The 16,593-nt window shown below is 39.8% G+C and overlaps 1 protein-coding gene across 1 annotated transcript in view; it reads left to right on the top strand.

Annotated features, from left to right (window-relative positions):
• The first annotated feature begins 8,597 nt into the window (after positions 1-8,597).
• The window catches only part of CLCA2 (chloride channel accessory 2), a 38,271-nt gene continuing 30,275 nt past the window's right edge, over positions 8,598-16,593 (top strand). Inside the window, exons 1-4 of the mRNA XM_079697442.1 lie at positions 8,598-8,798; positions 9,682-9,819; positions 12,713-12,863; positions 15,756-15,864. Coding sequence (XP_079553568.1) covers positions 8,613-8,798; positions 9,682-9,819; positions 12,713-12,863; positions 15,756-15,864 — 584 coding nt within the window. The 5' untranslated portion in view covers positions 8,598-8,612. The remainder of the gene's footprint in view (positions 8,799-9,681; positions 9,820-12,712; positions 12,864-15,755; positions 15,865-16,593) is intronic.

Below are 16,593 nucleotides of genomic sequence, written 5' to 3' on the forward strand. Positions count from 1 at the left end.
ATACCTAGGAATAAACCTACCTAAGGAGACAAAAGACCGGTATGCAGAAAACTATAAGACACTGATGAAAGAAATTAAAGATGATACAAACAGATGGAGAGCTATACCATGTTCTTGGATTGGAAGAATCAACATTGTGAAAATGACTATGCTACCCAAAGCAAGCTAGATTCAATGCAATCCCTATCAAACGACAATGGCATTTTTCACAGAACTAGAACAAAAAATTTCACCATTTGTATGGAAACACAAAAGACCCTGAATAGCCAAAGCAATCTTGAGAAAGAAAAACAGAGCTGAGGAATCAGGCTCCTGGACTTCAGACTATACTACAAAGCTACAGTAATCAAGACAGTATGGTACTGGCACAAAAACAGAAATATAGATCAGTGGAACAGGATAGAAAGCCCAGAGATAAACCCACGCACATATGGTCATCTTATTTTTGATAAAAGGAGGCAAGAATATACAATGTAAAAAAGACAGCTTCTTCAATAAGTGGTGTTGGGAAAACTGGACAGCTAAATGTAAAAGAATGAAATTAGAACACTCCCTAACACCATACACAAAAATAAACTCAAAATGTATTAAAGACCTAAATGTACAGCTAGACACTGTAAAATTCTTAGAAGAAAACATAGGCAGAACACTCTATGACATAAATCACAGCAAGATCCTTTTTGACCCACGTCCTAGAAAAATGGAAATAAAAACAAAAATAAACAAATGGGACCTAATGTAACTTAAAAGCTTTTGCACAGCAGAGGAAACCATAAAGATGACGAAAAGACAACCCTCTGAATGGGAGAAAATATTTGCAAACAAAGGATTAATCTCCAAATTCACAAGCAGCTCATGCAGCTCAATATCAAAAAAAACAAACAACCCAATCCAAAAATGGGCAGAAGACTAAATAGACATTTCTCCAAAGAAGATATACAGATTGCCAAGAAACACATGAAAGGATGCTCAACATCTCTAATCATTAGAGAAATGCAAATCAAAACTACAATGAGGTATCACCTCACACCAGTCAGAATGGCCATCATCAAAAAATCTACAAACAACAAATGCTGGAGAGGGTGTGGAGAGAAGGGAACCCTCTTGCACTGTTGGTGGGAATGTACATTGATACAGCCACTATGGACAACAGTATGGAGGTTCCTTAAAAAACTAAAAATAGAATTACCATATGACCCAGCAATCCCACTACTGGGCATATACCCAGAGAAAACCATAATTCAAAAAGAGACATGGGGGCTTTCCTGGTGGCACAGTGGTTGAGAATCTACCTGCCAATGCAGGGGACATGGGTTCAAGCCCTGGTCTGGGAAGATCCCACATGCCGTGGAGCAACTAGGCCTGTGAGCCACAACTACTGAGCCTGCGTGTCTGGAGCTTGTGCTCCGCAACAAGAGAAGCCGCGAAAGTGAGAGGCCCGTGCACCGTGATGAAGAGTGGCCCCCGCTTGCTGCAACTAGAGAAAGCCCTTGCACAGAAACGAAGACCCAACGCAACCAAAAATAAAAATAAATAAATAAATAACAAAAAAAACCAAAAAAAAAAACATGTACCACAATGTTCACTGCAGCACTAGTCACAATAGCCAGCACATGGAAGCAACCTAAGTGTCCACTGACAGATGAATGGATAAAGAAGATGTAGCACATATATACAATGGAATATTACTCAGCTTAGGAAGAAAACGAAACAAAATTGAGTTATTTGTAGTGAGGTGGTAGGACCTAGAGTCTGTCATACAGAGTGAAGTAAGTCAGAAAGAGAAAAACAAATACCATATGCTAACACATATATATGGAATCTAAAAACAAGGTTCTGAAGAACCTAGGGGCAGGACAGGAATAAAGATGCCGACATAGAGAATGGACTTGAGGACACGGGGAGGGGAAGGGTAAGCTGGGACGAAGCGAGAGAGTGGCACGGACATATATACACTACCAAACGTAAAACACATAGCTAGTGGGAAGGAGCCGCATAGCACAGGGAGATCCGCTCGGTGCTTTGTGTCCTCCTAGAAGGGTGGGATAGGGAGGGTGGGAGGGAGACGCAAGAGGGAGGAGATGTGGGGATGTATTTATATGTATAGCTGATTCACTTTGTTATACAGAAGAAACTAACACAGCACTGCAAGTCAATTATACTCCAATAAAGATGTTAAAAAAAAAAAAGTGTCCAAGCAGTTGCAGATGTCTAGGAGGGGGACTTGATCTTCCACAAGCCATGGAATCGACATAGATACAACCAATTACATATAGGTCTCTGAGGAGTAAGGGGACTCCAGCTGACAATAACTGAGAATTATATTGATAATAACAACTATAGCTACCATTTACAGAGCACTTATGGAGAAAGCATCAAGAACCATAGCCTTATGTTATAAACTTGGAGTATATTTTTATGTCATTTAACTACAGGTAACTACAGATCTCAGATTGTTTTCAGGTCATTGTTTCTCATTTTATCTCTTCTGTTGGCAGTTAGCATCATGCTCGTCACTTCTGGGCAACGAAGTATTCCTTAATTCCTCTCTTGATAAGCTTATAAGCTGAAGGGCTTTTATTTTACCTTCATAGCAAAAATATTCAATGGAGAGGGAAAAGGAGACTCCTAGAAAGCTGAAGGGAGGCTAAAAGAAGACAACTGAAATTGTTGTCTGGGCTCTGTCCATCTCACCTGCATTCAGCAATAACCCCCTTGCTGGCCGCTGCTTCCACCTTTGGCCTCCTCACAAAACATGTGAAAGTCAGATCACGTCACTCCTCCACATCCACCACTGATTTTCCCTTTCATGGGTAAACTCCAGTTTTCCCACGAGCTCTGGTTGACCAAATAGACTGCCAGGTATTTCTCCAAAAAAGATGGGTTGATTTGGGATCGGCAGAGAATTACAAGTTGGGATCTCCAACCACGGTGAGTCACGTGCAAGTCCCCCACAGTAAGGGAAGGAGAGACTTTGTAGAGAGGAAAGGGAAGTTGGGAAAGTTAGAGTAAACCCAGAATCCATGGCTGTTCATTGGCTGAGTCCTCATAAAAAGAAGAGCAGTCTTTCCTTTTCCTGTTGGGCTCAGCTGTCATCTCAGGACATGAGAGCTCCCCCTTCTGGTCTCCAAACTTTATTTAATTGAGGTTTCTGTTTCTTAAATTTTACAGTTGCAAAGCCTATGTGATCTGTGCTCTAGGCACAGCTCCCTCCAGTTCACAGCATCTCTCACTGCTCTCTCCTGTGTTCATTTCACTCCAAGCATCCTCCAGCCTCAGGGCCTTCCCACTTGCCCATCTGTCAGCCTGCACTACTTCTCTCTCAAGTGGTCGAATGGTTCCTTCCCTCACTCCTGACAATATTACCTGTGAGGCTTTGCCCAACTACCTGATAAAAAATAACAAACCTCTCTCATTGCCTCTTCCCCTTTAACGGATTTCTTATTCTTCATAACACTTTCACTAGATATCCCATTATATTTGTTTGTTGTCTCTCTCTCTCCTCTAGTGTAAACTCCCTGCAGACAGGGACTTGGTCCATTTCATTCATTTTACATCCAGCACTTAGAACAGTGCCTGACATCTAGTAGAAACACAGTTTATGTTTTCAACAGGCTTATTGAGATACATTTGATACAATCTTATTTTTGAGTGAATAAATGAATGAATGAATAAATGAGCAAGGGAAAAAAGAGAGAAATAAAAGTTAAGGAAGCAGTTCCTTGTTTAAATAAGGTACCTTCCTGGGAGTTACTGCTTGAGGCTAGGTATCTATCAGAGGTCATTAAAACAATCTTATAATGACTCACACAATGACCAAAAAGAAAACAGATTGAATTTGAGGCAAGGGCTTTAATAATAGAGAGATGATTATGGCTTTTGAGAATCTAAAACCCACTTATAGGTGTTGTTGTTTTTGTTTTTAACTCTGTACTTTGTAGTTGTTTCTTTCCAAAGAATAAACAATGGTGTCACCGTAAAATCCATAATTAATGCAATATTTTTTTTTCTTGAGTTCTGAAGAAAACACAGGCCTTTCCCATAAGAAAATTTAAAAATATATTTAAGGACTACATAGACTGCCTTTTTCTAGTGTGAAGGCTGTAATCATGAAGTAAATCCGTGGATATTCCCCCGGAGCTCTTGATATAAAAACTGCTCCAAGCGTGGCTCAAAGGCCAGCAGCCTCAGCATCACGTGGGAGCTTGATAAGAGTGCAGAATATGGGCCTTACCTTGACCTCTAGAGTCGGAATCTGTATTTGAACAGGTGATTCTTAGGGATATTTAAGTTTGAAAAGCACTATGCTAAGTAGTTTTTGCTGTCGTCTAGAAGGAGGTCCCTGCAGGCTAATTCTGTTTGCTGAGAGTTTTGTCTGGGAATTCAGAGCCCCATGTACCTACACCCCAAAAACAGAAGGGGGAGCCCTAATCCTCCCAATTGCCAGATCTAATTGGAGTTGCTTCCTGTTCTTTGCAGGGCTGGCGGGGTTAAATGGACTAGTAGAAGCGGCATAAGGAGAGAAGGAAAACCAAAAAACCTGCTGCCCCCTGTTTGTGGGAATGGAGGAAGCCAGGCAATCTGGCAGAGCCCTGGGCCTCAGAGAGGCACTGAGGACAGAACCAGAGCAGGAAGAAAACAGAAAGGGAAACAGAGTCAAGATTTTATACTTCTACTTCTGTTTCTTGTTTTCTGAGTCTCTCTGGCTATTTTCATCTCTTTACAACATTTCCCCATACATCTCTTTACAACATTTCCATTCATTTTGGCAAATTTTGGAGGTTTCTCTGGTGCACAAAGTCATCTTTGCTATTGCCACCATGAGGGTGGGGAGAAGGCTTATTAGCAAAATCCCGGAGGTGAAAGACTGCAGAGGGAGAATTCAAGAAACTAGAAACGAAGTGTAAGCGCTCAATGCTTTGGCATGGTGGTGACTCACCAAACACAAATGACTTCCCAGACCCTATCTGCACCATCCACTTCACTCCTTTGCCTTGAAAATGAGTATAACTATAAAGAAAATGGGATAAGGGAGGTATAAAATGTGCCATCTGGGTCCTTAGCAAGCTCTATATTTTATTCAAATTCTTAGCCTACAATTTTTTTTAACCTTCTATTTTGATTTATTTCATAAACATTGCAAAACGAAAGTGGCCCATCAGCTTTGCAGCCAAGCCACACACTGGATTATACTTTCCTCTTCTAAATGGGTTTGCTGATGTGTTGAAATAAAAGCATGAAAGAAAATAATCCAGAACTTTCTTGGACTCCTCAAGATGTCAAATCTCCTGATTCTCTGACACCAACTGCATGTTTAACTCACTTTGATTTTGGGTCTCTACCTACAGACTCCATGAAAAAAAAAAAAATAGAGAGGCCTTCTGGGTTCAGGTTGAACTGCAGATTCAGACAATGAACAAAGATGTGCTTTAGATTCTTCAGTTACTGAAATTGAATAACTCGTACTTTCTTGAAAGCAGATAAAAACAGACCAGATTCCTAGAATTTATATAATATTGAAATAAATGCTTGAACATTGTATTCCCATATTTCTTCACTTTACGTATGTTTCATTTTTCAGATATCATAAAATCTATAGGCAGAAGCAGTGAGTTTTTTTGAGCGAAAGGATAAGGTGGGTTTTTTGACAAAGTCTCACACTCTATCAGAAGTGGACACTCTGCTCAGGAATGCCTTTAAGTTATTTAGTTAAGTCAGTTTTCGCCAGCTTTTTATTTTTGTCTCCTGTAGGGTCAGCCTGATCGAAGAGAAGGCAGGAAGAAGAGATACTCAGCTAGCCTGACCCCAGGCCTGGTTACTGAGAGCAGAAAGGGTTCTCAGGGTAGGTCAGAACAGAAGTGGTAGGAAAGGGCTTTCAGGAGTGAATATGACTCCCAAGACATAGTGAAAAAATGGGTCAGTGACCGGGAATCTGTAAAGACAGGTGGAGTCCAGCCAAGTGGCCAGACCCAGGGATTAGGTTCCAGAACCAAGGAACCAAAAAGTAGATAGACAGGAATGGATGTCATGCCTGGACTCTCAGCCCAGGGTGAGCAAAGCCCGACTGTGCCTGTTCAGGTTTTAACCCAAGTGAAGTTGGACAAGATTGTTCATTTATGGCTGTTCTTTATAAAGCTGCATGCACTCTCTACCTCACATTCTAAGGGAGCCATTGTAACTGTTGACAAGAACAAGTAGAGAGAGAGCTGGATGTCAGTCCTCAGTGGCCCCCTCAGCCAGTTAACTTATATAAGTGTGCACGGTGGCAAGAAGAAACATCCCTGATTGTGGTGAAAAGCTACTCTCCTGGTGTGGCTTATGAGTTTAATTTTTTAGTATATTGCTTAGCTGATGAGAATGTTTTTCTTAAAAGCACAAGAGATTAGTGTAAGAAAATAAACTGCCAAGGAAAGCTGAAAATAAAGTTCATTGTTCTGTCCAATGAGTCACAGTTCCAGGCAAAGCCTTTGGAGTTGCCACGCCTTGGAGCTTCCACTCTGTAGACACAGCATGAACTAGGGGAAAAAACCCAGGGCTGGGAATAAGTTGACCTCTGAGCTGTAGCATGAGCAACTCTGGCAGTCACATGGTGACCAGCGATATTCTATTCTCCAACACCCCCAGGGGAACAACCAAAACCCAAGCAACTTCCTTCAAGAGCAGAAGAGATACCTTCTAGAACTGATACTTTCAAAGTTGGGGAGGTCATTTTCACCCTATAATCCAGGGCTTCTTCGTAATCTGCTTTAATTGACTTCTCTGATTCTGTTCATTCAATCATTCAACAAATATTTATTGAGTGTTTACTGATCTAGGTGCTGGGAGGGTAGTGATAAAAACAGACAGGGTCCTTCTCGCATAAGCCCTTCAGCGTGAAGGAGACAACCAATTACACAACATGAATGTGACATTGTAGGCATGATCATGCTTCAAAGGAGAGGTATCTGATGCACTGAAAGCATGAAAGAGGGGATTTGAACTAGGTAGGGAGCTCAGCTCAGGCTTCCAGGACAGAACAGGAATTTGAAGGAAAACAGGTTAGAAGCAGTGGGAGAAAAGGTTCCAAACAGAAGGAAAGTAAGAGGAAAATTCCCTTCAATATCCCTCAACATTTCAGCTCTTAACACTTCATTTCTAGTTTCTTGAGAACATGAGAGACATGATACATTGAAAAACAATGGAACTTGGAATCAGTTGGTTTCATTCTAGCCCTATGACAATACTCACACAGCCTTGAACAAGTTACTTAGATTTTCTGAGCCTTAGTTTTGTCACCCATAAGATAGGAAGGATAAAACCCAGCACACAATAAAAGTTAGCACCTTCCCCCACTGGCTAATTTTCATAATCTTTCTGAGACTCAGTGTCTTCATTGAAAAATAGAAATAAAAAAATTATACCTGTATCTGGGAACTGACATTTAGGTGGGTTCATTTGTAAGCTCTAAAGCATTATATAATTATTGGGTAATATTATTAATCACTCATAAAATATTTGTGAGGCCCACCATATTCCAGATCCTGTGATAGTTACTGCAGAAATGTAAGGTTTTTTTTTTTTTAATCTTTGGCCGCATTGGGTCTTCGTTGCTGCACACGGGCTTTCTCTAGTTGTGGCGAGCGGGGGCTACTCTTCTTTTCAGTGCACAGGCTTCTCACTGCAGTGGCTTCTCTTGTTGTGGAGCACGGACTCTAGGCACGCGGGCTTCAGTAGTTGTGGCTCATGGGCTCTGGAGTGCAGGCTCAGTAGTTGTGGCACATGGACTTAGCTGCTCCGCGGCATGTGGGTCTTCCCAGACCAGACACGTGTCCCTTGCACTGGCAGGCCCTGCACCACCAGGGAAGCCCGGAAGTGGAAGATTGATGGAGGCATAGCCTTGCTCTCAGGAGAGAGGTGCTGAAAGAGAAATTCATCCTTTTCCTTGATCAAGAGAGAAAAGGCAGCAAGGACAGAAGGAGAGGCTTCTGTGTCCTCTGCACAGGCATCCAAGTTCCTGGCGCTTGGCCCTCTCTGGGGGATATCTGATACCTTCCCACCACCAGCCATCAGCTGAGAGCTCTCCCAGACTACCTGATGCAAGGCCCCAGGGACAGGGCTGCAGGATGGATTTCCAAATCTTCAAAATAAGCAGACAAAGGAATCTTATATCAAACAAAAAATGAAGAGTGCAGTAGGGAAGGAATTCCTCTGAATGATGGAGGAGGTTGTCAAGGATTTCTAGATTTCTGTGCTTCTACTGCAAGTGGATGGAAAAAACCAGATTCTCTGATTTTCAGCCCAGCCAGCCAGGCTTCCCTCTTTTAAGCTCCTTTTGTCTTATTTCCATTTGAGAAGACATAAAATGAGTAAGGGGTGGAAGATTTCTTGCCAAACCATGATTCAGGAGGAAACTCAGCCACAGAACAGGCAAGTGTGGCATCGCCCAGAGAAAAAAGACTTGTAGGGACATGTCTCTGAAAGATCCACCCCAGATTTTGCCAAGAAGGCACCTCCTTCATCACAAGCTCTAAGCCCTTCCAAGTTCAGGAAGAAACTACCTGCTCCGCCATTGACAACTTGGCACAATGTGCCCAGCAGGACCAGTGTGAGTAAAGCAGACAGTTTTCTGCAACATGACCCACGGGGACAGTGCAGGTCCTGTTTGCAGCCTGAAGTTTGTGACTCTCCTGGTGGTCTTAGGTCCAGAACTCCTATTCCTGGGAGCTGGAGTGCAGCTTCACGAAAATGGGTATAATGGATTACTTGTTGCAATCAGTCCTCAGGTATCTGAGGATCAGAACCTCATCCCAAACATTAAGGTGAGTGGCAAGTTCCATGGAGTCAAAACCATTAGCCTATTCGAGCAGACCTGTAGCCTTCTTTAAGGAGTTGCCTGGTTTGTATTTGAGCAGTAAGGAAAACGATGTTTCTCAAAAATAGCAACAAAAATTATAATTAACAGCCAAGCCAGTTCGTTCACCTAATTCTGTGTAGTCTCAGCTCACAGACTGTTGATCTAGCCCTCTTTTATTTGTTGTTGTTGGTTACTACTAATTTTAGCTTTTGTGTTTAACTACATGGCTGTTTTTGTGGTAGCAACTTAAAAAATAATCCATTGTGGAAACAAAGACCAGATGTTTGACTGATGAATAAGCATGATTATGCCTATTAAAATTATGTTGTTGGATTCCATCCTGAGGATGGGAATTCTCAGACAGAAAGAGTGAGAGTTTGAATGGAGTGCCAAAGAGCAACATTCTTTCTTTTCACCTGAATGTTCTGTAAAGCAGTTGACTATTTTCACCTTGATATGGTAAGGCAGACCCATAGCTCCATTACTTGAGTCTCCCTTTGGTATTGCTTTAGTGAAATTAGCATTGTCGTAAGGTGTGGTCTTGGAAAGGCATGACGTGAAAAGGATTTGTTCGGTAAAAGCTTAAAAGTGTTTCACAAAATTTGGAAAATTATATAGGCAAACCCTGACACACAATTATTGTCCTAAAATCTCTTCCAGATAACCATTTGAAGTTTATTTATTTTGCTCCTAGGTTTTCCCAAAAATCTAATACTGTCTCTAAAAGAAGTGGGCTCCTTCAAAATACCTTCATTATTTTTATTACTGCTTATTCAAGTATAACCAGAAAACAAAAACATTAAGAATTTACAAGTGATAAAATAAGCTTTTCTTTTATTTGGTTACAGGAAATGATAACTGAAGCTTCTTATTACTTATTCAATGCTACCAAGAGAAGAGTGTTTTTCAGAAATATAAAGATTTTAATACCTGCCACATGGAAAGCTAATAATTACAGCAAAGTAAAACAAGAATCATATGAAAAGGTAATTCAAGATTTCATTAAATGTGCTTAACTCAAGAAAAAAATATAATGTGTTCAAACTTTAAAAGTGAGAACTTAGACAAAAACAAATTAATATTAATACTCAAACAATATTATTGAATAGAGTGTTTGCGCAAAATGTATGGAAATGTAATAAATGAGTGAAAATTATGGAGTAAAAATTAAGCAAAATGCCATTGCCCAAGCGGCCCCTCAGAAGATCTCTTTACTATGTAACTTACAGAGTCCTTTCTGAAATTTTTGGTTAAGGACCAAGAACTAGTTTTATTCTACTGAGTATGAGCTGTAAAGGGAATAATTTCAATTATGACTATCCTCATTTTCCACCCTGTCAGAGACAGTAAACATACATGTACAGACAGAAACCTAAGCCGCCCATGCATGTAAAAATATGACTTTCTTGTCCTGCAAGAGTGCAAATTAGCAGAATTTCACATTAGCCCAAGTCCAGGACACTGTTTTTGAGGAGTATGTTGATAAGAAGCAAGGCAGAAAGCAGGGAAGAGAGGCATGGCTACCTTTTTTTTTCCAACCAAAAAAAGAACCTTCAAAGGACTCTCATAAGCTGTAGATTATAATTAAGCATCCATGATAATGTCTGGCACATACTGGTATGCATGCTATAAATAAATGTTAAATAAATTTGGCAAATGACTGTTTGAAATTACTGTGAGCAAGTGTCCTAGCAGCTACCAGAAAGGGCAGGAGCAGAGGCATTGGGAATATAGCTCAGGGCTTCAGCAATGGAGAGGGTTCAAGATCTGTAATTACAGCTTGAATAGAAGGGCTGGGACTGCGGTAGTTTCCCCTTTTCCTTATTAGTGTCACTTGGTATGAATTTTCCTAAGATTGTTTTAATTCTTAGATCTCCTTTGAAGTTATTGAATGATATAGCAATCTCAAAGGCACCCCAGTGTCCTGAAGAAGTTAAAGGGGTCCTTAAAACTATCTGATTTATGACCAGGTGAAAGCATTTGATGCTTGGGCATGGAGATAGAGTGATAGACGAACTGGGATAAACTGGGAACAGAGCTATTGTTTATTAAACTTCAACTAAATGCTAGGCATTCTGCATATATTGCTTAATTCTCAGACACCTAAAATTAGTTGCTATTATCGCAAATTAGGAAACTGAGGCTCAAATATGGTAAGGATTTTATCCGAAGTCAAACAGCTGGTAAATTAAAGAGCAATTTGAATTTATGCCTGTTTGATTCCAAAACCTATGCTCTTTGCTCTAAGCTATACTGTCTCTAGCCACCTTACATAGTTGTCATTAATCAATCTGGCCTTTAGTGGGACAAAAAGTCTTGGAGATAACCAACACCAAAACCAGGTGCTACTCCTCATCCTAGTGGAGAAGAGAGAAATAAATAACTAAAGCAAAAATGACTGAACAGAAAGATTAAAGGAAAGAATCACTGAAGGCTGTTCATGTATCTGCTAGATACCAACTCTTTTAACCTCATAATGTCAATCAAGCAAACACTTAGCAAATGATCATTACATATAGGAACCATGCTAGGCATGGCAGAGGACACAAGGAAAAGCAAGATAGTTCTTCTCCTTGTGACTCTACAGTCTAATGTAGGTGGGATGCAGGGGAGAGGGGGAGGGGTAGGAAAAAAGTACATAAGAGCTGTATTACTATGGTCTGTAAGGTAGTATATAACTCCAAACAGCCTGAGTATTCTATCACATGCAGTGTACTCTTTCCTTTTTGTTTCAGGACAATTTTCCAGACATAGAAATGAGGTTTTGTCCAAGTGAAGACTATTCAAGGGCATGATGTCTGTAGCCCTTTTCACAGGTGTTGCCTTGCAAAGCCCTTGGCTTATCTTTCTAAAAAATAATGCTAATTATTATAAAAATAATTCATGCTTGTTGCAAAAAGACAATGTAGAAATAAGGGCAATAAAAAGAAAATATTACCTTCCACTATTCCTCAGCGGTGTGTGCAGCCCCCCCATGCACACACCAGTACACATGTAGTACAGATAGTGATCGTTATATAAATATAACGTTATATAAATAACGTTATATAAATATAACGTTATATAAATATTTATAAGATCATATTAGATCTATTGTTCCATAATCAACTTAAAAAAAAGTTAACAACATACTTAACTTCTAAGGGCAAGTCTTGAGACAACATATTATCTTTATTCCTCAAAATAAAAGGAACAATGTTGTATATAAAACTGTGTTCTCTAGATGGTTATTTAAATAGATATTTACTTTAGCTTCTGACTTAAAATATTGTGTTTTATAAATAGTAATTGAAATGGTAAGGGTACAGTATGAAATATAACTTCAATAGAATAATTGTTTTGCTGATCTGATTGGTTATAGGAATAAAAGTACAAGGCTTAAAAGAAACATATCTTATTGTCTTGCACTGATGAAAGAACCCACAGAAAGTTGTTCACAAAAGGCTATAACATTTTACAGTACAGCTCTGAATGATGTGTAAATGCTCTTAAAATTTCTTCAGACTTTTTAATTACTTTTTATCGTGATTTATAATGTCAGAATTTTACAGTGTTGACTTTTGAGAAAATCTTAACCTGGAAAATGGGAAGGTCAAATGAAAGTAATGAAGCTCCATGGAAATTTGATAAGCTTTTAAAATATATACACTTTTGAAAGTGACAGATAGTTTTGTTGATATTTAGTTGTGAATGCATTTTAAACTCCATCTAAAGGCATTTATTTTTTTAATCTGTTTTAAAATTGGGATACAATCCATACAGAAAAATGGACACATATCTTAAATGTACACTTCAAAGTGTTTTAACAAATGTAGATATTTATGTCACCAACATTACAGTCAAGATGTAGAGTATTACAAGGCATTTCTTTTAATTTAGGCAAATGTCATAGTGACTGACTGGTATGGGGCACATGGAGATGATCCATATACCTTGCAATACAGAGGGTGTGGAAAAGAGGGAAAATACATTCATTTCACACCTGACTTTCTACTAAATGATGACTTAACAGCTGGCTATGGATCACGAGGTAAGTTTGACCAATCAAGAAATAGACAATGGACAGCACTATTTACAGTATTCTGTGCTTAATGCTAAAAGGGACTCAGAGAACCTGAAACCTGCCAAGGACTTACCATTGGGATGAGGAGATAGGCCACGTGCCCATGAAAAGATGAGGGACAAAGTGAGCCAGAAAGGGTTAAGCACCAGATTAGTGGCCTAGACAGGGCATGCTATAAGAATTCAGTGAAGGGCCTCCCTGGTGGCGCAGTGGTTGAGAGTCCGCCTGCCGATGCAGGGGATACGGGTTCGTGCCCCGGTCTGGGAGGATCCCATATGCCACGGAGCGGCTGGGCCCGTGAGCCATGGCCGCTGAGCCTGCGCATCCGGAGCCTGTGCTCCGCAACGGGAGAGACCACAACAGTGAGGGGCCCGCGTACCGCAAAAAAAAAAAAAAAAAAAAAAAAAAAAGAATTCAGTGAAGAGGGAGAGCATTTTGAGCTAAAGGTGGTCAGAAAAGTCCTCACAAAGAAGAGGATCTTAAGGTTGAATATAATTTTGATAAATGGAAAGAAGGGAGAGAAGAGTGGGAAACGTATGAATAAAACTGTGGCAGCAGAAGAATCCAGGGCATATTTGAGAGATGGACACAGTAGACCCCAATGGTGCAGAAAGACTGTGGGAAGTGAATAGTGGGAGAAAATGCTGAAATGCACATGGGGTAGGTGATGGAGAGCCTCAAATGCCCAAATTAGCAAGTCACAACTTAAGGTTTATAAACATAGGAGTGAAACCATCCAAGCAGGGTTTTCAGAAGCTGAATCTGGCTGTGAGGATAATCTGACTCCCTCAGATCAATGAGGGAGAAACTGGATATCAGGAGAATAACTAGAAGTCCAGGTATGAGGCAATGAGACTTGAGTAAGATTGAAGGCAGTGAGATGGGAAGGACAAGAAAGAGAGTAACAAGAACAAGAGAATTTTCTAGGTGCCAAGTGCTGTGCTATTTGCTTTTCAACTTAATCCTAACAACTCTAAGTAATGAGAGATATTCCAGAGGGGGAAAAGTTTGAAACAGAGGTCAGAACTGCTTCAGAGTGAAAGGCAAGGAGTGTGTGTGTGTGTGGGGGGCAGCATTAAGGAACACACCAGGTTTGGGGCAGAAACAGAAGGGACCAGTTTAAAGGGAAAATCCACAAGTCTGGATTTAGGCAAGTGATTGTGAAGAAAGTGGACTATGCTGGTGGAAAGACCCAGCCTGTGGTGGAAGAAGGGTGACTAGAGTTTGACAGTGAAGCCAGCATCATAGGTTTGGAGATTGGCATTTAGTGGATGAGATCTGAGAAACAAACTGTGGTGAGAAAAAATGAGTAGGTCAAGGGCTAACTATCCAATTCTTAATATTTTTTTTGATTTTAATGTACAGCAGTGCCTTTCAAATGATGTTTTCACTTTTACCCCCATTTAAATCTAAATAGATTTTATTATCCTCTGAATAACTAGCAGGAAGTGGAGCCACACACTCTATAAAACACACTTCATAAAACACTTTATAAAACTTCATAAAAATGGCTTTTTTTCCTGGTAACTCTGAGGTGCTGATAATCTCTGCACAAATATATCACTTCACCAGCACTTCTAAATTCCATGAGCAGGCAGAAACTTTTCCTTAGCACTTTCGGCTTAGACTGTTCCCCTCCTTCCTATGTTCCAAGGTCCAAAAATTGCATAATATGCCATAGCCTGAGTCAACTCAGCAAACATTTCCTGGGGTCCCAGATCTTAAAAGAATTCAGAAAGAAAAGTGTACTTGGGGAGGGGAATTAATCTGGAAAATTTCTATTGGGGAGAAGTCAGTTTTTAGCTGAACATTGAAGAAAATACAAGATTTAGAGAGGTAGAGATAAACTTGTAAAGAATTTGGTGCTGACAATGAGGATTTTCATGAGCTAAGAGTTGAAGATAAACATGGAGAATCAGGAATAAAATGAAAGAGAAAGGAGCACCCAAGCTGGTGAGGAGGTTCTATGATCCTTTTTGCTCCTTCTTCCCTCCCTGGCCCCAGGGTTTCAATCATTGCTGTAGACAGGAGAATTATCTACAGGAAAAAAAGTGGCAGGCATGCCTGGATAACACAAACTGAAGAATAGGAAAGCTTTATTTGCTGGTTTGGTGTCTTAGTCCATTTGGGTCATTATAACAAAATATCATAGACTGGGAGGCTTATGCACAACAGAACTTTCTCACAGTTCTGGGAACTGGAAGTCCAAGGTCAAGGCACCAACAGAATTGGTGTCTGTGAAGGCCCACTTCCTGGTTCATAGACAGCCATCTTCTCACTGTGTCCTCACATGACAGAAAGAAGGAAACTCTCTGGGGTCTTTTTATAAGGGCACTCATCCCATTTATGAAGGCTCCATCCTCATGATCTAATAATCACTCCCAAAGGCCTCATCTCCTAACACCTTCACATTGTGGGTCAGGATTTCAACATATGAATTTTGGGGGGACATACACATTCAGTCCATTGAATTGAACATTCAGTCCATATGCTTCTTTTCCTTTCCCAGAATCCTGAACTTATGGACATGTATAAAGCTAAATAGAAACCCTTAGGCAGCTTCCTTAGGGAAATGAGAGAATGTGAGACTCCTCACTAATTTCAAAAAGATATGCAACAGGTAAATCACTGGTCTGCACTTCCAGGACTAAACATATTTTCACACTGCCTCTTTTACGATGGTGGGGGTAAAGCAGAAGGAGATGGGAACGGGGTGGGGAAGAGGAAAGTGGAAGGAAGAATTGCGCGTCAACCCTTCGGAATGAGTATATATAGTCAGGTGATGTTACGTATTCACTGATTAGCAAGGTCTATTGCTGAAAGTTTAGGAACTCAAAACAAAAACTCTCTCTTCCACAGGCAGAGTGTTTGTTCATGAATGGGCTCATCTCCGTTGGGGTGTGTTTGATGAATATAATAATGAGAAACCTTTCTACATAAATGGGCAAAATCAAATTAAAGTAACAAGGTTAGTGTTTTTTTTGCATGTTTAAAATTCACTGTTTATTTTTTTTTACTCTAAAATAGAGTTTATAATGGCTGCAAAACTTAACTGACAGTTTTCAGTTTAAAATTTTTATTGGATTTTTTAAAAAATTGGTAAATATTTATGTGGTCAAATGCCAAAACAATATAAAATGTTATACTCTTATATAGCATACTCCCACCACTCTCTTCACCCTGTTCCCTTTCATCCCCTCTAAATCACCATTTTTATTAGTTTCTCATTTATTTTTTCTGTGTTTCTTCAGGAAAATCCCAATAAATATGAATATATATTTTTCCTCACTCTTTTTTCTTTTAATTGCATAGTGTTCCATTGTATGGATATACCATAATTTTTAAACCAGTCCCTTATTGTTGAACAAATGAGTTGTTCACCATATTTTGTTATTACTACAAGTCATAATGCTATAAATAAGTTATTTCCATTATATGCAGGCAGATCTGTATATCTATTGAATAGCTTCCAAGAATTACCAGGTCATAGGTTAATTTTAGCTGTAATTGTGGTAGCTATTGACTGATTCTTCTCTCAAAATTTAGATGGTTTTTTATCCCATTGACAGCATTTGAGGCTGCTTATATAGGAAGGAATCCTTTTAAATATCATCATTAGATGTTCATTCTCTTTTTCCTCTGATGTCCAATGGCAATGAACTCAAAGGAGCCCTAGTTCAGGATACCACCACTCATG

The sequence above is a fragment of the Hyperoodon ampullatus genome (assembly GCF_949752795.1).
Source record: "Hyperoodon ampullatus genome assembly, chromosome: 2".
In the NCBI taxonomy this organism is placed as follows: Eukaryota; Metazoa; Chordata; class Mammalia; order Artiodactyla; family Ziphiidae; genus Hyperoodon; species Hyperoodon ampullatus.